The sequence below is a fragment of the Bos grunniens genome, chromosome 8, assembly GCF_055505025.1.
Source record: "Bos grunniens cultivar Pamir isolate PY7600 chromosome 8, Bosgru_T2T1.0, whole genome shotgun sequence".
In the NCBI taxonomy this organism is placed as follows: Eukaryota; Metazoa; Chordata; class Mammalia; order Artiodactyla; family Bovidae; genus Bos; species Bos grunniens.
The window spans coordinates 74913446-74937176 of record NC_141172.1 but is presented as its reverse complement, the minus strand read 5'-3'; the positions used below and the strand labels follow the sequence as shown (position 1 = coordinate 74937176).

Here is a 23731-nt window from a genome sequence, read left to right as displayed (position 1 = left end):
AACCCCAAATGTGATGATATAGGAAGTAAGGTCTTTGAGCACAGAATCCTCGTGAATGGGATCAGCACCTTAAAATAAGGAAACCCAGAGCGCTCTCTAGACCTTTTCTTACCATACTTATTATACCATATACAGTAAATCTAACCTGACCATGATGGCAACCTGATCTCAGAGTTCAAGCCTTCAGAAGTGAGAGAAATATATTTCTGCTGTTTATAAGCTACTCAGATATGGCACTCTTATTTGTAACAAAGTAATTTTTGCATCCTTTTTAAACAAAGGTACTTTTATTTCTTTAAAATTTTTACTGTATCTTATTTTCTCAGCCTTATTGAGGTATAATAGGCAAATAAAATTATGATTAAATTTATAATTTTTTTACATTTTAAATTACATCTAGCAGTATTCATTTTCTCAGCACACACTATTATAAGTTTTAGCATGTACACAGATTCCTGTAAAAACCACCATAAACAGAATACAAAACACTTCCAATATTCACAAAGAATTCCGTCTACCTCTCTGCAGTTAAACCTCTTACCTCCAACCCTAAACCTTGGTAACCAATGATCTGTTCTCTATGCCTATAGCTTTGTTTTTTTTAAGAATATCATGTAAACAGGCCCATTTAGAATATAATTTTATGGAACTGCTATTATGCCATTGATACTTATCTGTATTACTGGTATGTCAACAGTTGATCCCTTTTAATTGCTAAATAGTATTCCATAATATAGATTTATAAGTTTATCCATTATCCATTTACCCACTGAAGGACACTTATGTTGTTTCCAGTTTGGGGTAATTAGGAATAGTGCTGCTACAAACATACATACACATATTTTAGTGTAAACAGTAAGTTTATATTGCCCTAAGACATATCCCTAGAAGTGGGCTTGTTGAATGAAACCCATGTTAACTGTATACTTTGTAACAAACTGACAGATTTACCCAGAGTTTGCATTCTCACCAGAGTTTCAGTTAATCCTCATCCTCAGCAATACTCAGTAGTGTCAGTATAATATTTTCTATTATTTTAGCCATTCTAAAAGGTATGTATGATTCCCAGAGATCAAATTGCCAACAAGTGTTGGATCACTGAAAAACAAGAGAGTTTCAAAAAAAACATCTACTTCTGCTTTATTGACAAGGCCAAAGCCTTTGACTGTGTGGATCACAACTGTGGAAAATTCTTCAAGAGATGGTAATACCAGACCACCTTACCTGCCTTCTGAGAAATCTGTATGCAGGTCAAGAAGCAACAGTTAGAACTGAATATGGAACAAGAGACTGGTTCCAAACTGGGAAAGGAGTACATCAAAGCTGTATATTGTCATCTTGCTTATTTAACTTCTATGCAGAGTACATCATGCGAAATGCCAGTCTGGATCAAGCACAAGCTGGAATCAAGACTGCTGGGAGAAATATCAATAACCTCAGATATGCAGATGACACCACTCCTATGGCAGAAAGCAAAGAGCCTGTTGATGAAAATGAAAGAGGAGAGAGAAGTTGGCTTTAAAACTCAACAATAAGAAAACCAAGATCATGGCATCCGGTCCCATCACTTCACAGCAAATAGATGGGGAAACAATGGCAACAGTGACAGACTTTATTTTGGGGGGCTCCAAAATTACTGCAGATGGTGATTGCAACCATGAAATTAAAAGACACTTGCTCCTTGGAAGAAAAGGTATGACAAATCTAGACAGCATATTAAAAAACAGAGACATGACTGTTGACGAAGGTCCAACTAGGCAAAGCTATGGTTTTTCCAGTAGGCATGTATGGATGTGTGAGCTGGACTATAAAAGAAAGCTGAGTGCTGAAGAATTGATGCTTTTGAACTGTGGTGTTGAAGAAGACTCTTGAGAGTCCCTTGGACTGCAAGGAGATCCAACCAATCAATCCTAAAGGAAAGCAACCCTGAATATTCATGGGAAGGACTGATGCTAAAGCTGAAGCTCCAATACTTTGGCCACCTGATGCAAAGAACTGACTCATTGGAAAAGACCCTGATGCTGGGAAAGATTGAAGGCAGGAGGAGAAGAGGACGACAGAGGGTCATCACTGACTCGATGGACATGAGTTTGAGCAAGCTCCAGCAGTTGGTGAAGGATAGAGAAGTCTGGCATGCTGCAGTCTATGAGGTCTCAAGAGAGTCGGACACGACTGAGCAACTGAACTCAACTGATGGCTCCCCTGGTGGCTCAGTAGTAAAGAATCATCTGCCAATGTGGGAGACAGAGGTTTAATCCCTGATCTGGGAAGATCCTATGTGCCTCAGGCAACTAACTCCATGCACCACAACTACTGAAGCCCATGCTCCACAATAAGAGGGGCCACCACAATGAGAAGCCTGTGTACTGCAACTGAAGAGGAGGCCCCACTTGCCGCAACTAGAGAAAAGCCTGCATAGCAGCAGAGACCCAGCGCTGTCAATTAAAAAATAAATAAATAAAAGGTATGTAAATGGTACCTCACTGTGGTATAATGACTAAAGATGAACATCTTTATGTGCTTATAAGCCATCCAAACATCTCTGAACTATCTGTTCAAATCTTTCACCCATTTTTAAAATTGGGATGCTGGTTCTTTAGGGTTTCTCCCCCACTATGTTGAGTTTTGAAAGCTCTTCATAAATTATGGTTAAGTCCTTTCTCAGATACGTGGTTTGTAAATATATTCTCCCAGTTCATAGTGTCCTTCACAGGAAAGTTTTAAATTTTGATGAATTTCACTTCATCAATTTCTTCTTTCATGGATCATGCTTTTGGTACCGTATCCAAGAGCTCCTTGCCAACCCAAGGTCAAGAAGACTTTCCAATGCTCTCTTCTAAGAGTTTTACTACTTTATGTTTTACGTTTAGGTTTATGATCCATCTTGAGTTAATTTTTGTATAAGGTATGTTGGATGGGTTGAGGCTCACTATACATCCATGGATACCCAGTTTTCCAACATCATATATTTGAAAAGACTATCCTTTCTCCATGGAAGTATGTTTGCACCTCTGTCAAAAAACCACTTGACTATATCCAAGAAGTCTATTTCTGGGCTCTCTATTCTGTGCCTTTGGTCAATACACCACACTGTCTTGATAAGTGTAGCTTTACAGAACATCTTAAAATTGGACACTGAGTCTTCTAGTTCCTTTAACTTTTCTATACATAATTATTTAAAACTAAAGCCATAATAGCTACCTCTTAAATGGTTTCTTTGCCCCCTAGAAAACTGGCAATTTTTACTGTTGCCTTTTATCTAGGTTCAAAATATAACATGTAGGCACCCAGAACTTTCGACCCAATATATCCAGTACTAGGAAACTTATGTGGAAAACCCAAATATAGATATAAAAATGTGTTCAACATAGTCTTGTTTAGAAACCAAATCTCCTGGTCCAACAAAAGGGGAAAGGTTAAATAAAAACTAGCTGAGGAAATGGTCAAAACATGTTGCTTTTAAAAAAATGGATACACAGTATTCAACTTTTTAGATGAAATATGGTATTTCAGAAAAAATATATATTAAAGTATTTTTGGATAGCATCATTATAAGTGACTTTTTTCTTCACAGTTTAAAGAACTTTAAAAACTTTCTACCGTGAACACATGTTGATTTATAACTGGAGATAATACTGAGTTAAAAAAATGGTTATTGCCACTTACACAGAAAAATCCAAGCACCTCTGTATCACCCTGTACATTATCAGTATTGAGCTTGTTCATAATGTATGAATAACCCACATGACAAGTTAAGAGAGTTTAAACTGTAAATTCTTCTCTGCTGTCACAACAGTTACAACACAATTTTCTCTATGCTTGACTCCATGTTTAACTTTGGACAGAATTCTAAATATGTTATTTTAATTACATTATTAATAAATGACACACAGGTATTTGCAACATGCAATACATCTAACCAATGACTAACTTCCTTTATACAAACAGCTTTTATCTATTAAAAAAAGAAAAATAGGCAAAGGACAAATATAGATAACTTGCATAAATATTACAAATGGCCAGTGATGTGAAAGTAAGTTAGATTTCATTCATGATTAAAAGAAACAACCATCATAAAGACCGATTTATCATGACTGTAAACTTCATATTTGACAATCCCTATGTTACACTACAGAATATAAATTAATATTTTTGAAGGGTAATTTGACTATCTAGTAAAATTTAAACACACAAACACTTTAATTCAGCAAATGCACTCAAAAAAGTAGACGTATGAAAAACTGCCCCATTCAGCTTCACTTATCAGAGTAAAAAGCTGAAAATAATTGATTTTTCATCAATAGGGGAATAAAAAAAGTACTTCCTTAACAACTGGAATATTGTACAGCAGTTACAAATTATAAGATAATTCATAAATATTAATAATGGAAAGATCTCCAAGATAAAGTTTTTTTAAAAAGATGCAGAAAAATACTTGTAGTCTAACTACACTCATAGTTTTAAAATGCTTAGATGTGCCTGTAGGTAAATGGAATATTTCTGGAGGATTACATTCAAACAGTTAAGTGATTTTCAGGGGCAAGACTTTCTTACTGCTTGAATTGTTTATCTAGACTGATTTTAAGAAAAATTATTAAATCAACAACCTTAATAATATCCCTCATTACATCTTTTGGGCTTCCCTGATAGTTCAGCTGGTAAACAATCCGCCTGCAATGGAGAAGAGCCTGGTTCGATTCCTGGGTTGGGAAGATCCCCTGGAGAAGGCAATGGCAACCCAGTCCAGTATCCTTACCAGGAAAATCCCGTGGACAGAGGAACCTGGTGCGCTACAGTCCCTGAGGTCACAAAGAGTCAGATACAACTGAATGACTAACTCGAACATATTACATCTTTTAATGTTAGGAAATATATATTCCTATATAACACCCACATGATAAATTAATCCATCATGAACTTAGTATTTTCCCCCAGCAAACCTACTATACTAAATTTAAGTGGCTCCATGTTGAAGCTGAGATATGACAAGGTCCTACATGAGGTGGTTTATGAATTAAACTGGGTTAAGAAATAATGTGGAAAAATTAGGTAGCTAACTAGATTTGGTGCTGGAGAAGACTCTTGAAAGTCCCTTGGACAGCAGGAGATCAAATCAGTCAATCCTAAAGGAAATCAATCCTGAATATCCATTGGAAGGACTGATGCTCAAGCTGAAGCTCCAAAACTTTGGCCACCTGATGCCAAGAGCTGATTCATTGGAAAAGACCCTGATGCTAAGACTGAGAGCAGGAGAAGCGGGCGACAGAGGATGAGTTGTTCGGATGGTATGATGAATCTACAGTCGTGAGTTTGAGCAAACTCCAGGAGATAGTGAAGGACACAGAAGCCTGGCCTGCTGCAGTTCACATGGTCACAAAGAGTCCAACAGGACTTAGCAACTAAACAACAACTAGATTTGCGGCCAGAGCTTACCATAATTACTTTATAACAAATGTATGGTGACCTCCAGAGTTAGAAACATAATAACTTTCCTTTACTTTTAGTACTATAAAAGTATCTTTAGTTTGGAATAAAATATAATCAGTCCAATTTCAAAGTCTTAAAACTGAAGACAGGAGTTCAGCAGTTAAATATATTCAATTGCCAACAAATAATTTTTGGAGAGAGAACAAGTGTTCGTGCAGATATAGAGAAACTAGAACCCTCTTTCTACTATTGGGAATGTATTTTGGAAAACAGTCTAGCAGTTCCTCAAATAGTTACACGCAGAGTTATCAGATGACCTAGTAATTCTATTCCTAGGTAAGTACTCAAGAGAAATGAAAACATATGTCCACAGTGAAACTTGTACACAAATGTTCATATCAGCATTGTTTATAATTGCCAAATAGTGGAAAACAACCCAAATGCTCATCAACTGATGAATAGATAAATAAAAGGTCCATTAAATGGAAGATTATTTAATAATGAAAAAGAATGAACTATTGATACATGCCACAACATATATGAACTTTGAAAACAACATGCTAAGTGAAAGGCCATATATTAAATGATTACATTTATATGAAATACAAATCTACACATTTACAGAAGAGGCAAATTTATAGTCCCAGGAAGCAGACAAGTTGCCTAGAGTGTGGGAGAAATGGGAAGTGACTACTGATGGGTATGGGGTTTAATTTTGGAGTGAAAATGTTCTAAAACTGTGGTAATGGTTTTGTATATTTAAATGGATAAATTGTATTGTATATGTAATATCTCAATAAAGTTGTTTTTTTTTAAAGGAAGAAGAGAAATCAATTACAGTCTTAAGAGGCACATCACCAAAAGCAACTGGGGGTCTTGATTCAAATGAACTTACAAGTGTATCTATGACACAACTGGGAGAATATGAACACTGGATATCAGATAATATTAAGGAATTATTATTCAGTAAGTATAAGAACAATATTTTTTAAAAAAGATTCCTTATCTTCTAGGGACTCCAGTAATTAGGGGTGAAAGGACATGTCTGGAATTTACTTTAAAATAATCTAATTGGAAAGAGTAGGAATTAACGGGAGAGAACCTAAGAGGTCATTCACAAGTGAATTGGGTCTTAAAGATATAAATTAGAGTTCAAAGACTAAAGAGGGCATGAGAAGAAATGAAAAAGACAGGTAACAGCTTAAGAAATGGCACTATCAAAGACCACCTATGGGACAAGAACAAAAAACACAGAAAGGTAAGGAACAACCAGATCATGAAGAGTCTTACATGCCATACAAGGAATTTTTATTTAATTTTATGGAAGACGGACTGCTAACTTTTTTTTTCTTGGTGGGGACAGGTCAGATTAGAGCTTTAGACAGGTTACTCTGATGGCATTATAGATTAAAGGGGCACAAAACAGAGTAGAGAGGCTACTGTCACAGTCCAGGGGAGTGACAACTGAATGGGAACTCATATGGTGGGAGCAGAAATAAAGATTAGAGGCTAAAACCTGAGATATGAGATACTAAAAATAATTGAATATACGGAAAGAGGGAGCAGAGACCATCTGACCTGATTTCTAGCATGTAGGCTTGTGCAACTAGGTAGACAATGTTCAATATACAGGAAAGTGAACATAGAAGAGGATTAAGGAAAAAGGTAGAGTTCAGCTTAGTGTTCAGTGTAAAAGGACATACCGGTGGAAATGTGTTAATATGCAAAAACTCAAGAGAGGGCTAATTAGAAAATATAGACGTAAAAATCTTTAGGACATATTTGGTAGCTGGAACAATAACCAAGGAGAGTTTGTTACAACTGACACAACACAGAAATTTAACCTGAATTTGGGCAAACTCCAGGAGATCGTGAGGGACAGGAGGCCTGGCGTGCTGCAGCTCACGAGGTTGCAAAGAGTCGGACACAACTTGGCAACTGAACAACAAAAGCTCCTTCCCTACTCCACCTTGTTAAAAATTAATTATTTTAAAGTGTTTATGTAAACAGAATGATCAAGATGTGTTAATTTTATATTTAGACTATATATTGAAAGCAGGAGGAGAAGAGGACGACAGAGGATGAGATGGTTGGATGGCATCACTGACTTGATGGACATGAGTTTGAGCAAGCTCCAGGAGTTGGTGAGAGACAGGGAAGCCTGGTGTGCTGCAGTCCATGGGGTCACAGAGTCAGACATGACTGAGTGACTGAACTGAACTATATAGGTATAGATACAGGAGAAAGAAGAACATAAACACATTTGGCTAAAAGCCATCAAAATTATTCTTTAACAAATTGCACACATGCAGCGTATTTTCAAAGAACAGCTATAAAAATGTACTTTTCTAATTATTCTGATTCCTTTAATGTATCAAGGACATTTAAAATATTCCTAACATTTACAATCAATATTTAAAAATCCTCCACTGTATAAAAAATTCTGCACTTCTAAAATGCCCTTCTAGTCTGCTTTTAAAAGATCTTATGTCGAACTTCCCTGGTGGCGACTAGATTCTTCCCTGGTGGAGAATCTATCTGCCTGCCAATACAGGGGACGTGGGTTCAATCCCTGGTCTGGGAAAATTCCACATGCCATGGGGCAACTAAGCCCATGTGCCACAGCTACCGAGCCCGTGTGCTGCAACTAATGAAGCCCGAGTGCCTAGAGCCTGAGCTCCACAAGAGAAGCCACCGCAATGAGAAACCCAAGCACCACAAGGAAGAGTAGTCCCCGATCACACTGCCATTACAGAAAGCCCATGCAAAGCAACAAAGACCCAGTGCAGCCAAATTTAAAAAATAATAATAAAATTTTTTTAATGATTCAAAAAAATAATAAAATATCTTATGTCTTCAGATATTCTTTAAAAGGCTAAAACAACTTGATTTAATTATTTTGCTTTATTCAGTAGATTTCCAAATGAAGTTAAGCAATCTTTATCTTCATGGGACTACAAAAGTCCAAGTTGCTATTTCTAGCCGGTTTTCCGAGTGCCTCTCGTTATCACTGCTCCAAAATTCTTAACCTCTCTCAAGTAAGTTTTCTAATACTTAAATTATAAGAGGAGCCCTTTACAAAGATCCTAATTTCCTATATTACTATAACCAAGGTTTCAATCTTAATTAATTTTTAGCTAACTTCAGTCACTAAGAAAATTAGATTTAACTGAGGCAACCCAGCAACTACAGAAAAAGGTCATTGATGGAAAAATCCAAATAAAATCAAAGTTCTCCAAAAAGGGAAAGCACAACTAGAGGAACTAAGCAGTCCAAATACTGAGCCACTAGTCTTACCACTATATTCAAGACAAGGGACTAATCACCTAAGATCTATGAAGAAACTCAGGTATCAGTTATTTCTTGAAACTGCCCAGAGAACTGGGCAGGGGGTCATTCATAAAAGATGTGACCTCTGCCAAAAGATTAAGTATTACTCTTTTAAGTCCTATGCCAAATGCTAAGGAATTTCAGACTGAAGTAAGATCTAGTCATTTCTTAAGAAGCCCATAATCTAAGAATTTAGACAGACTCTCACACTACTAGGTTTGGACACAATAGGAAAAAAAAATTTAAGCTAAAAATATCTTATTTTCTTAGTATAATACATGACCTCAAGTAACTTTTTCAGTTTTACCACTTACACTTTCAGTTTTACATCATTTTTATTTAAGGAAACTCTCTGTACATTACTTATTCAACAATTTATCAATTAAAAAAAAACTTTTAAAAAATGGTTATATAAAAAACATAGTAATTCATCAAATCCAAACTCAGAAGTGCACTCCCCTTAAAACCCTTTTAACATAAGATTCCTTAGATACAATCTAAATTCAACAGAATTTCCATATCTTCAGTTTAAGACGTCTCTTTTTTTGTCTAGCTATTTTTCCTTCATTCTTAGAGTAAATGTTGAAACATGATTAACAAAGCAAAAGAACTCAGGGTAAAAACCCTGAGGACAGTTACTATATATTTTTTCCCTTTAAGTTTTATTGAAGTACAGTTGATTTACAATGTTGTGTTAATTTCTGCTGTACAGCAAAGTGACTCAGTTATATGCATATATATTCTTTTTCATATTCTTTTCCATTATGGCTTATTACAGTACATTCAATGGTTCCCTATATTATCCAGTAGGACCTTGTTGGTGTTTTTTCCCTTCTTTTTTTTAATTTTAGGGAAGTTGTGGAAGTTTTCCACAAGGATTAGCTTATATTGTTCCTTTCCCTATTTAGCCAATGGGAGAAAGAGCAGTTATGTGACAAGACCAAGATGAGCCTTAAGTAATAAGGTTTTTGTTTGTTTTAAACTCAACTACCACAGAACTCAAATGAGCTTTGTCCCCTTCAAAGCAAACACCTCAGAAGGTTGGCTATATACCACTCCAACAGTGCTAGACTGCCACTGTTCAAAACTCTTCTTTGAGAACTGCCCTCAGAATCCATTGTACAACTTCTTAATGTCCTTATTAGCGGCAAACCTTTGCTTCTTGTGGACCTTATTTTTAATATCCAAAGGTGATTCAGATTCAACTTGGTAAAGGAGGAAAATAATCTGAGTAATACTATATTTTAGTCAAAAACAAATGTGCGGCTTCCCTCGTTGCTCAGTAGTAAAAAAATCTGCTTGCCAATGCAGGACATGGGGTCGATAGCCAATCCAGGAAGATCCTGCATGCCACAGGGCAACTAAGCCTGTGTACCACAACTGCTGAGTGTTATGCTCTAGGGTCTGGAATCCACAACTACTGGGCCTATGTGCCACAAATCCTTTAGACAGAGCGCCCTAGAGCATGTGCTCAACAAGAGACACCACCACAGTGAGAAGTTTGTGCACCACAACTAGAGAAAAGCCCACATAGCTATGAAGAGCCAGCACAGTCAAAACTAAATAAATTTTTTAAAAAATCAAATATGAATATGAAGTATTACAGAAATTTTACCTGTGCCTCTACCAACAATTTCAAAAGTTTCAAATCATATGAAGGATATTTTTTTGAATAATGACATTTTTTTGTTTCGCCATATATAGTATGAAGTATGATTTCCAGTAAACTTAAAAATCTGTATTCTAAGCTTTAAATTACTCTTCTATAAAGAATCACTAAATATTGTCCAACTTTTTGTGACTTTGCCAATATTATCTTATAAATGGTTATTTTCAATGAGATAATAAACATTCAATGTTTACAATCTGAATTACTATGTATGCTACTAAGTAAGTCACATAATCCAAATTATTTCAAGGGATTTATCCCTCAAACTAAGCATCAGCTGTCCGTGCAGCAAATACAGCAAAGCAGATAACTAAATAACTGTGAAATCTGACTTCCCTGGTGGCTTAGACGGTAAAGCGTCTGCCTACAATGCAGGAGACCCAGGTTCGATCCCCAGATCAAGAAGATCCTCTGGAGAAGGAAATGGCAACCCACTCCAGTATTCTGGCCTGGAGAATCCCCTGGACGGAGGAGACTGGTTGGCTACAGTCCACGGGGTCTCAAAGAGTCGGACAGGACTGAGGGACTTCACTTTCACTTTGTTTGTGAAATCTGAAAATCCAAATACACATAGACTGAAACTATGGCAATGATCTCAAGATGCTATAAAATGCATGAATATATGGCTTCCTCTGATGATTAATTTTTTAACATCTTATTTTGGAATACTTACAGATTCACAACATATATTTGCAAAGATAGTACACAGAAATCTATTTTTCACTAAATTTCCCCCAATGGTTGCGTCTTACATAATTAATGTCCCATATTAGAACTAGGAATTTGACACTGGTACAATATATGAGTGCAGTTCTGCATCATTTTATGGCCTGTGTAGATCTGTGTAACTACCAACACAATTAAGATATAGAACTATTCCATCCACAAAGATCTCATGCTCCTCCTTCATAGTCACATCCACCTTGTTCCCATAACCCAAACATCTCTAACCCCTCCTCCCTTCCCCCACTCCCCGCCCCACACTCAATGGTTTGTTTTAATCTTTATACTTTTGACATTTTAAGAATGTTAAACAAGTGGGACCATGTAACCTTTGAGATTGACTTTTTCACTCAGTGTAATCTTCATTCAAATTATTTATATCAATAATTAAAAAAAAAAAAGATGCTGTAATAGAGATAAGGAATACCAGTTAAAACTCAACTGAAAAAACAATAAAATCTCAACTTTACACTGCTCAAGTTTCTTATGACGTTTAAATATACTTGGAAAAGTACTGACATTATTTTAAAGCATAATGCAACACTGTACTAATAAATTTAACTTCCTCTATGATCCAGTATGACTTCAAAGATGTTTACCATCATCTCTAATCCCCAAAGTAGCTTTTTAAGATTTATATTTCTGAACTCTAGTACCATCCCACTCTTCCCATAATGAAAAAGGAGTCAATTTGCTAATTAAAAAAAAGAAATCCTTCTGTAATATGACTTGTCACTCTCTAATCCAAGTGGTCCAAGAACAACATCAAAATCCAATTCTTCAGTCAATTTAAGACTTATAAGCAGAAGTTGCAATAATCTCCCTGAAATTTGAAGGAACAAATTACCCTTGTGACCTTTAAACTTGTACAATTTAAAAAGTTTACAATTTAAAAAGTTCCTTTTCAAATGTTCCCAAAGTTTATTTATTTACGTTTTTGACTACACCATGCAACATGTGGAATCTTAGATCCCCAACCTGGGATCAAATCCGCAACCTTCTGCAGACAAAGTAGAGTCTGAACCACTGGACCACTAGGGAAGTCCCGTCCATAAATTTTATTTTCTTAAAGCTCCATTTCTGTACCTTCAAACATCATCCAAAATGATAAAAGATCTCACCAAGAGAATACACAGGCTTTAGAACCAAGCAGTCTGAAAATCCATCTTGATATTACAACTTCCTAGCTGAGGACCCCGCAGAGCAAGTTAAATAAGCTCTGTGATTGTTTCTCTATATACATGAGAGTAATAGCAGCACACCTCACAGGAGAATTGTATGAAATAATCTATATAAAGTACATGGCACATAGTAAGTACTCAATACACGTTAGCTACTAACATCTACATTACTGTAATAAGGATAGTAGCATGTATCTGCAATTAAACATGACAGAGTTTTGCATATTTTAAATTACCCTGCCAACAAGTTTACAACAGTAATTTACTGTGTTGTAACAAAAACATATTTAATTTGTTATTAAAACAAATCAACTAAAGGTGCTTAAAGTGGATATTCACTTTCTATGTTAAATACATATCCCCAAATCTGAATATTCCAATTCTTTTTTTCCCCTGAATATTTCAATTCTTATATGGAGGAAAATTTATGTAAAATCAAACCTTAGCAATCCAAACTAAAATTTTCTCTTAAGTATTTATCATCCCAAAATTTCAGAATCAATTCGTTTAAAGATACTTAAGCATAAACTCAATAATAATTTCTCACTGAACCAAGCTGAAATGAATTAATTCTGTGCTGACAAAACACTTTCAAAGAGGTTCAGCTTAGTCTTATTCAGATATATATGTAGCTGTATATGATGAAACATCCAAAAGAATTTCAGGAACATGAAAGAATTAAAATGTTTAAATATGACCTTTCAGCAAGACAGGAGTTCTGTTGTCTTAATCCTGAATTTATAACTGTTATTTTCCCAAACTATATTAGCGGAGGTGGGCCAATTTCCTAGATAACCTCTTTTATTTCACCTGTCTCCAACAGACAGATTCTTTTGGAACCTTACTTAGCCTAGGACCACGAAGTTTTAAAAATGGAGCAGAATATTTAATCATGACAGACTGTGGTTATGTTGACCAATGCACTAATTGGCCTTAAAACTTTGATTTTAATTACCATTACAATTCTGTCAGTAACACCTATCCCTCACATTTCTGCACAAAGACTTTTATGAGGATTATTCATAAAAGTTCTAAGGTTATCAATGTCCTAATACTTTTCCTTACTATCTGAAAAGTAGTGACACTTCCTATAGTGCTTTGCCTTTGGTGTGTGTTCAATAATTATTGTTTACTAACACAAATCTCTGAAAAAGAGGAATCAACATGCAGCAAAAAAGTACTAAGGAAACAAATCCTTTATTCAAAAAGAATTCTTATTGATCAAATTTAAGACACTGATGCTGGCATTTAAAAAAATTTTATCAGATGATTTCAATGCAAGGGTCTCTCATAGCTAGGTCACAAGTGCCACCTAGCTGATGGCAATTCTAAGAAGTCCTGGACTCATTCCAAATTTGAGATGTGAAACTAGAAAAATATGCATCTTGGAATCAACTTAATATGGTAAAAGTATAATCTATGAAATACTGGAATGCTGCATTTGCCAGGGATGCAGGCTGGGGACTAAAATTGCACTCAGTGTCCCAAATCAATGTACATTATCCATGTTTCCACTTAAAATGTTCCCTTAGTTCACCCAGCACTCAAGACAAGTTCAGCTTCCAGAAAAGGGTACAGCTAAGAGTCATAAGAGGTGTTCTTAAACTGACTGAGAAAGAATTTTAAACTAAGAAAATTTTAACTGACTGAAAGATTTTTCATAAATTTTTTTTAAAAAAGCAGCATTTTTTTTACAACGTTAAAGGAGTTTAATTTTGTTTTTAAGGCTGATGATCCAAATCCCTTAAAACAAGGATTCAGTTAACCCTCCTACACACAAGCTAGTTCGTGTTCTCACTGTCTTCTGAAGAAAATTTATAAAGTTCTCAAAAGGATCCCTACACCAAAAAGACAAAGCTACTTAGAAAAATTGTTTCAACTATATATGAAAAATTTCAGAGTCATAAAATAGTTTTTATGGGGCAGGGAGGGGTGGTACCTGAAGAACAGATTCCAGAACAAATGAAAATAATGTATGTCCTTTATCTTAAACAATTACTATTGAAGAGTTTCTTTAATATAAAATGAAGTGTTACATTTGATAAAGCATATCCTATTAAGGAAAACTCTGAAAATGTAACAAATACTTCCTAAATTTTATCTGTTGGGAGTTATCCAAAAATGGAACACACCTGTATTTCATTCCCATACATTACTGAATAAAATCAAAACTACAAAATCTGCAATACTTTAAGGATTCTGTAACACTTAAATGTTATGCCTATCATGAAAGAGTCACTCTTTCTGATCTCCAGACTCATTGCTATCTTGTATTTATATAAATAATGCAGGAGTTACAAGGAGGTTCTATACAAAAGCAGCCACACTAAGTTATGATCATTATCAGTTATTTGAAAAAATAATTGTTTCAAAAAGAATAGGGGTAAACTTGTTAAAAGTCATTACTACTGCTCACGTGATCAACAAGTTCCTCTTCCAGTAACAGAATAGAATTCCAACTCGCTCCACATTAGCAAAATTAAGATCAGAAGTGTTCTGGGTATTCTAAGTCATCTCCTACTTTGTGTTCTACAATGACTGACCCAAGAGAGAAAATTTGAAGCAGCAAAGAAATTCACCCTGTGAATCAATGATATCAAGAAACTGGACAAAGGACTCCCCTGGAGGTCCAGCGGTTAAAGCTCCTGGATTCCAAAGCAGGGTTACCAGGGTTTGATCCCTGGTGGGAGAACTAAGATCCTACATGCCACTCAGGGCAGCCAAAAAAATAAAATAAAAATAAAAAAATTTTAGGGGATTTCCCTGGTGGTCCAGTGGCTAAGGCTCCATGCTCCCAAAGCAGGGGGCCAGGGGTTCGATCTCTGGTCAGGGAAGTAGATCCCACATGCTGCAACTAAGACCTAGCACGGTCAAAGAAATAAATAAAAACAAATATTATAAAAAAAAAAAAAAATTTTAAATTAAAGAAACTGGACAAAAAAGATAATGAGGCCAAAGAACAGTTTATAACATGTAGAAAATCAGACACAAGAAACTACTTTTGCCCACCATACATCTATATTCCTCTCGATCCCCAACCCAAGCTAAGAATCATACAGATTCAAGATATTTGAAAAATAAGTTGAAAAAACAAATTTTGAAATACAGGTTTCACAAGTCTCTACTACAGCAGATGCCACAGTTAAAACAGACTAGGGTCAACTATTTCATGGTGAATAAGATCAGTTAGAAGTATATTAATATGTAAAAGGTAAAGGAGTTAAATTATGAAAAATTTAAAATGACTGGAAGCCCACTGCCTTTGGAAACTATAACACACCATAAAGAAAATAGTTTCACTTGAAAATAAATTATATTAAATGTTCAAGAACCACCATTTGATCAGGGAGAATAATAGTACAGAAAGATCTGTGCCAACTTTTAACTGCAGCTGTAGTGGACACACTAAAAGCCTTGTTTCACAAAAGCAGTGAAATAAAAAACAATAGTTTTAAACCTGTCACCAGTGTTAACTGCTCACGACCATAAATTTGCCTTTTCCAATGAAGGACTTTGGAATAAAAAGCCATTTAATAAAGAAAAAAAAAAAAAGCAGAAGAGAACAAAATTGAACAAAATTCTCACATAAGACTAAAACACTAAATCTGTTTAAGAATTTTCATACATTTTTTACGTCACAAAAGTAAAAAAAAATATATCTAAAACATACAACAAAACGAGATTCTTTTTAAATAAGACTGAATTTAAAAAGCAGTTAATTTAAATCAGTGCATGCTTCAAAAAATCCTCCTTCCATATTACCTATGCCAAACTGAGAGGGTTCACCACACTCCATTCTCAATTACCTAAGCAAAATTATTACCATTTTAAACCCATTATTTCCTTTGTTTGTTGTTTGTTTTTAATGCACTGCACAGGAGTAAGATAATTCTAGCTAGTAAACATTTATCCTGACAAGTGATTGTCCCAAATAATGATACTTTTTAGAAATTAAACTTCATTTCACTAAAGTTAGCCAGTAGATTTTGCAAGTATTTTCCTCTGAAGAGTACAGTGTATGGTTGGTATATACAGTACTCTAAATACTAAACGCATGCTTTTAAACAGGCATTAAGTGACTATCACAGACATGAATAGTAAACATTCCTCAATCAATTCTTCACGTTTTCTACAAAATAGACCCAATCTCAAGCCTGAAACTGAGGCTTCTACCTTTAGAAGAGTAGAAACTAAAGTAATTGGGCAGTCCTTAAAAATACACGTAATTGCATGACTAAGATACTCATTTAAAACTTATGCCAAGATAGCCCCTCCCTTCAAAACAAACTAAGACTGACTCACAGACCTATTTTACTTAATTCTGGAAATTAAAAAAAATTAACTTAAAAGAATTCCTAAGCACTCATTTCCTCCTGTCCCCCACCATTTAAAACGTCGACCTTCAATCTGTGATTTTCCCCTAAAAAATGGTTAAATAAAAACAAAAACTAAAGACCCTCAATATTTCCAACTATCTATTTGGGAACTGAAAAAACTACTGGATTCAGGAATGATAATAACCACTGTTCTAACATCCTGGAAAACAATAGAAAGTATATCTACGGTCGCTAAGGAGCGGTCCTACTTTGTGAAACCATCCCACCGCAGATGTTACTCTTCACCTGTGAGACCACCCCCCTCCCCGTTTGCTACAGTTAGCCATCTGAGCAAAAGGTTTCAATTTTGTCTCCCTGAAGTGGGAAATTATCAATCTCCCTATATAACATGTTCCGCCCTCAGTGGATATTTCTACACGGGAGGCCAGGGAAGGCAGGGGTGAGTGCAGTAAAGTTGGTGGCAGGGTGAGGACAAAGGGCATTTTGAAACAGCACTGAAGTAAACAGAAAATGAGGACAGAAAGAGGGCTAAATTCGAGTTCCCTCAAGTGGCTGATGGCAAGAAAACGCAGGCGCCCTTGTTTACCACCCCTAGGGTCCTATTCTCCATTACCACCCACTGGAATGAGAAGTTGGAACCACCACTATATGCAAGAAGCCCTCAAATCCCCAAAATGTCAGGTCAGTAGGCAGCCTCTGGAATGACAGCCCGATACCCCTCCCCCACCCTCCTACCCCCACCCCCACCCCCAAAAAAGGTCCAATCCCATAAGTGCAGGTCACTCTGCCCTCTGGGGTAGTTCCAGCCGGCGCAGAGATGGTTCTGATGGGAGGCCGTGGGGGACAGACCACCTTTCTCTCCGTAAACCCTCGGCGGGGGAAACAAAACAAAGACCTCCCCCCTCCTCCTCCGGTAGCCACTACCCTAGCCACAGAGGCTTTCCTATTTCCCGGTGCAGGCTGGCCTCCCGCCCCCGCCCCCATGACAAAGAAAAGGCACCGGGTGAGCAAGCGAGGCCTTCCTGCCTCCACGGATGGGGGGAGGGGGCTGCCGAGGTGAGGAGCCCCCTCCGCTCCCCCGCGCTCCCACTCTCGGCCGGGAAAACAGCCCAAAACCGCGGCCTCCGCCGGGGGAAGCCTGAGAGGGGGTGAGGGTACCTTGAAGTAGCCGCCTTCGTAGAGCGTGTTAGGGGGTCCGAAGATGGCAACCTCCCAGTTGTAGAGGTCGGATTCATCCACCAGGGTGATCCGGAAGCCCTCCACCGGTTCCTCCTGCAGGGATTTCAGCTCGAGCATCAGGGCCTTCTGCGAACTGGTCATCTGCTGCTGGGCCATCGCGGCGGCGGCGGCGCCGGGCCGGGGCCCCAGTCCTCACGCACCAGCCGGGCCGGACCAGGCCCCTCCCCTCCGCTCGCCCTCTGCCGGGCCGCTCCGGGCCCCTGTCTTCACACACCCGGCGGCCCGGACCAGGCCCCACACGGCCCGTGGGCCGGCCCGGTTCCTCCTCACACACGACGCGGGCCGGACCGGGCCCTTCTCCTCACACTCGGGCCGGGGTGGGGGGAGGGGTGGAGAGAGTTAAAGAAATTCGCTCCGGGTCTCGGGCCTCCCCCCCCCGGAGGGGGCCTCAACTTGGTTGGCGCGGGGGGGGGAGAAGAGGTGGAAGCGGAGGAAGGCGGCGAAAGGCCGGCGACGGTGAAGAGACCGGGCCGTGATGGCCCGGGAGCGCCGCGCTCGCTCGCTCTCTTGTTCTCCTCGGGGGCCGCCGGGGCCGAAGGGCGCGCGGGGCCGAAGGGCGGGGGAAGCGCGACACGCGGGGGTCTCGCGGCTGCGGCGGCGGCGGCTGCGCGGGGGGAGGGGTGACGGCGGAGGAGGAGGAGGAGAAGAGCGAGAGCGCCTCGCGCCGCGGGAGCGACGAAGCTGAGAAGAAGAAGGGAGGGAGGAGGGGCGCGCGTCGGGAGGGAGGGCGGCTCTTGGCGGAGAGCGGCTCTAGGCGGCAAGCGGCCCGACGCGACGCGCGTGCGCGCGCCCCGCCCGCCTATCCCTCCTCTCCCTCCCCCCGCCCTCCTCGCCCTCCTCCCGCCCTTCCCCCCGCCCTTCTCGCCCTCCTCCCCCGCGCCCTTCTCGCCCTCCTCCCCCCCTGCCCTCCTCTCCCTCCTCCCCCCCCCCCGCCCTCCTCTCCCTCCTTCCCCTCCTCCTCCTCCCACTTCCCCGCCTCCTCTCCGCCGCCCCGCCAGGTGGCGGCGCTTTGTGACGCCGGCGCGCGTCCCCCGCCCTTAAAGGGCCAAGCGGCAGTGGGGGGTGACGGTGGGGGCCGGGGTTTGAGGGTGGCCCCTGGGGATGCCCTTGTCCCCAAAATGACGGTTGTGCGGCTTGACGCTACGTTTCCAAAGGCGCGCCCGGGAAGGGACCTCTGTCCTAGAGCTGTCATCGTCCTCCTCCCCCTACTTGTATCCTCAGGCCTCCCGCAGTTGTCCTCCTAAGAGCCCTGATCCTCTGCAGGCCTAACGTCCCCTCCCCACCCCGCCATGACACACGGTCTGTCCTCCCAGCACTCAGTAGGTGCTTGACAAGGATGTGCTGACAATGCGGGTTTTGTCGGTGGGAACAAGCGTCCTGACATTTCTGCAGGTCCAGTCCTCATGCCATTGTGTCCTTGGAGAGCAGCGTGTTACCAACTTAGGGGGTTGAAGTGCAGTTTCCCATCCGAGAAATGGGAAAGCAGATAGGTCAGTTTCTACTTCCCTTCTTAACTACAAAGAGGAAGTTGTGGGAAATAAAAAGAGAAATAATCATACAGACTGAACCTGGGTTCTTGGCCCTTTTCTGTGTGATTTGGGACAAATGCTGTGGCTATCCTCCATTTACCCATTTGTAAAATGAGGTACTTGGTTGAACTTTGACCCCCTGCAGATCTTAGAACTGGGGTTCTTTTAAAATCATGAGTGGAGTGAGATGTGGAAATGGTCTGCAATCCCCATAATTTAGGCCCCGTTTCTCTGTGGAAGGCCTGTCCTATGAAAATGAGTTCCACACACTTAGAATTCTGGGATCAGAAACATCCCTGGTTCCAATCCTGGCTCCACCATTTATATTATATTACCTCTTCCTTTTTCATCAGCGTCTGTAAAAGAGGTTAATTATGCCTAATATATAAACAATTATAAAAATTAAATGAAATCATCCATGTACAGAGTTTAGCACAATGACCTGCATATGGTAAATGCTCCATAAATAGGAACTTTAAAATAAGAAAAAAAATTTTTTTCAAGGCATAGTTATATTCTGGATACCACCCCCTCCATTTTTTAATAGACGTAAAAAAAAAAAAAAAAAACCAGAGAAAATAGTACAGATAGTTTCCATATACCTGGCATTCAATTTCCCCTTATTAACATCTTACATTAGTGTAGTACATTTATTACAATTAATGAACCAATGTTGATATATTATTAACTAAAATCTTGGTTACTCACATTTCCTTAGATTTTACCTAATGTCCCTATTCTGTTTCAGGATCCCATCCTAGATACTATATTTAGTTTTCATTAAGGCTCCTCTTAACTATGAAAGTTTCTCAGACTTTCCTTGTTTTTGATGACTTCGGAAGTTTTGAACAGTACTGGTCAAGTATACTTTAGAATATCCCTCAGCTAGAATTTGTGATGTTTTTCTCATGATTAAACTGGAGTTTGGGGAGAGATCCTGGGGCTTCCCAGGTGGCTCAGTGGTAAAGAATCCTAATCTGCCTGCGAATGCAGGAGATGTTGGTTCAATCCCCAGGTCAGGAAGATCCCCTGGAGGAGGAAAGGGCAGCCTACCCCAGTATTCTTGCCTGGAAAATTCCATAGACAAAGGAGCCTGGCTGGCTACAGTCTGTGGGGTGGCAAAGAGTCTGACATGACTGAGCAACTGAGCATGCCCACAGGGGAAGAGATCCCAGGAGAAAAATATTTTCATTGATGTGATGAAAATGATGTATATCAAGAGCACATAATATCAACAATGCTGTGTTGATATGCTGATATTGACCTCAGTCACCTGGCTGACCTAGTGTGTCAGGTTTCTCCACTGTAAAGTTACTCTTTTTACCTCGTTTCTGTCCTCTTAAGAAGGAAGTTACTATGCACTATCCACAAGGAAAGAGCCCCTTCATTTTGTTGTTGGTGTTATTTTTTTTCTCAGACACAAAGCCTCAATATTTTAAATAATCATTCCTTAGCTCCCAACTCTATTCTCTTGGTCTTGAGACCAAACTTCACTGGCATTAGAGCGCATCTTAGTCAGTGTAGCCCCTCCTTCCCAAAGGATGGAGTATGACTGATTCTGACTTCTCCTCCTCCCCACTACTCAGTTTAAGGACAAGAAGATTGCTGACCTAGAAACAGGTGGTGATGTTGACACTTTTAATAGCAAGGCTATGAGTAGACAAATAGGCAGAAAGTTCATCTTCAAAGCATTTTACCCACATAAACTCATCATAGCCCCACCCTTACCCAAAAGATGGCAGATCCCTAGTCTTACGTCACTGGAACATACACCTGGCACCCAGACCAAATGCCGCTCCCTGGACTCAAATCAACTCACAAACTCATACTAAGTATTCACAATGCCATGACCCTAAGATGGGTGACTAATAAACATATACCTATCAAGGAAGCTCACAGCCTAGTGTCTTAATGAGCTGTCTAAAGACTCCATCCTCAGGTCAGAGGAAGTCAAATTCCACAGGACTTCTATCATGCCTTTTTATCTTAGAAGGTGAGACATCGTTTATTAGTAGGTTGCAACTGTGTCTTATTCATCTCTGGATCCTCAGCAACTAGGACATTCTCTGACACAAAATAGATACTAAGTAGTTGTTCTCAAGGGCCCACAGCCAAAGGCAGGAATATAATCAGTAACAACAACAATAACAACAATGAATCACAAATTAAGCCTCACCCTCCACCTCTGCAGTCTAATAGGGTCTCTCAGACATGTAGTAGCTGCCCTGTTCTGTAAGGACAGCAGGTCTTGCTCATATCCATATCAGTTCAGTCCCTCAGTTGTGTCTGACTCTTTGCAACCCCATGGACTGCAGCATGCCAGGCTTCTCTGTCTCTTGCTAACTCCCGGAGCTTGCTCAAACTCATGTTCATCGAGTCAGTGATGCCATCCAACCATCTCATCCTCTGTCATCCCCTTCTCTTCCCACCCTCAATCTTTCCCAGCATCATGGTCTTTTCCAATGAGTGAGTTCTCATCAGGTGGCCAAACTATTGGAGTTTCAGCTTCAGTATCAGTCCTTCCCAAATTTAAGTACTGATTTCCTTTAGGATTGACTGTTTTGATGTCCTTGCAGTCCAAGTGACTCTCAAGAGTCTTTTCAACACCACAGTTCAAAAATATCAATTTTTTTGGCACTCAGCCTTCTGTATTGTCGAACTCTCACATCCATACATGACTACTAGAAAAACCATGGCTTTGACTAGACGGACCTTTGTTGGCAAAGTAATGTCTCTGCTTTTTAATATGCTATTCAGGTTTGCCATCGTTTTTCTTCCAAGGAGCAAGCATCTTTTAATTTCATGACTTCAGTCAGCATCTGCAGTGATTTTGGAGCCCAAGAAAATAAAGTGTGTCACTGTTCCCATTGTTTACCCATCTATTTACCATGAAGTGATGGGACCAGATGCCATGATCTTAGTTTTCTGAATGTTGAGTTTTAAGCCAGCTTTTTCATGCTCCTCTTTCACTTTCATCAAGAGGTTCTTTAGATTTTCTTTGCTTTCTGCCATAAGAGTGGTGTCATCTGCGTATCTGAGGTTATTGATATTTCTCCCGGCAACCTTGATTCCACCTTGTGCTTCATCCAGCCCAGCATTTCACATGATGTACTCTGCATAGAAGTCAAATAAGCAGGGTGACAGTACACAGCCTTGATGTACTCCTTTCCCGATTTGGAACCAGTCTGTTGTGCCTTGTCCGGTTCTAACTGTTGCTTCTTGACCTGCATACAGATTTCTCAGGAGGCAGGTAAGGTAGTCGGGTATTCCCACCTCTTGAAGAATTTTCCACAGTTTGTTGTGATCCACACGGTCAAAGGCTTTGGCCTAGTCAAAAAGCAGATGTTTCTCTTGCTTTTTCGATGATCCAGCGGATGTTGGCAATTTGATCTCTGGTTCCTGTGCCTTTTCCAAATCCAGCTTGAACATCTGGAAGTTCATGATTCACATACTGTTGAAGCCTAGCTTGGAGAATTTTGAGCATTATTTTGCTACTGTATGAGATGAGTGCAATTGTGCGGTAGTTTGGACATTCTTTGTCATTGCCTTTCTTTGGGATTGGAATGAAAACTGACTTTTTCCAGTACTGTGGCCACTGCTGAGTTTTCCAAATTTGCTAGAATATTAAGGGCAGCACTTTAACAGCATCATCTTTTAGGATTTGAAATAGCTCAACTGGAATTCCATCACCTCCACTAGCTTTCTTCACAGTGATGCTTCCTAAGGCCCACTTGACTTCATATTCCAGGATGTCTGGCTCTACATGAATGATCACACCATCATGGTTATCTGGGTCATGAAGATCTTCTTTTGTATAGTTCTTCTGTGCATTCTTCCCACCTCTTAATATCTTCTGTTTCTGTTAGGTTTATAGCATTTCTGTCCTTTATTGTGCCCATCTTTGCATGAAATGTTCCCTTTTTTCATAATGTTCCCTTTGCATAAAATGTTCTAATTTTCTTGAAGAGATCTCTAGTCTTTCCCATTCTATTGTTTTCCTCTGTTTCTTTGCATTGATCACTGAGGAAGGCTTTCTTATCTCTCCTTGCTATTCTTTGGAACTCTGCATTCAGATGGGTATATCTTTCCTTTTCTCCTTTGTCTTTAAATTCTCTTCTTTTGTCAGCTATACATAACCGTATTCAAGCTACTATACTGTTTGGCTACTTTACAGCACAAATAATGAATGGCAGAAACAGCTTCTTAGAGCTTTCTTAGTTTCATGACAGGTAGAGATTGACTTGACTGACTGGTGCCCTCTGGTGGCAAAGAAAACAGGATGTTTATCCCTAGTGT

At 39.3% G+C, this 23731-nt stretch overlaps 1 protein-coding gene across 3 annotated transcripts in view; it reads right to left on the bottom strand.

Moving 5' to 3' along the window:
* The window catches only part of UBE2R2 (ubiquitin conjugating enzyme E2 R2), a 97487-nt gene extending 78681 nt beyond the window's left edge, over positions 1 to 18806 (bottom strand). The window contains exon 1 of one of the 3 annotated variants that reach the window (XR_015170105.1): positions 17826 to 18679. Coding sequence is in view for 2 of the 3 variants with exons in the window: in XM_086416635.1 (XP_086272761.1) it covers positions 17826 to 18002 (177 nt within the window). In the remaining variant the exon portion in view is untranslated. Of the gene's footprint in view, positions 1 to 17825 lie in introns of all 3 variants that reach the window. The other 2 variants (XM_086416635.1, XM_086416636.1) reach the window with 2 other exon arrangements.
* Positions 18807 to 23731: the final 4925 nt, after the last annotated feature.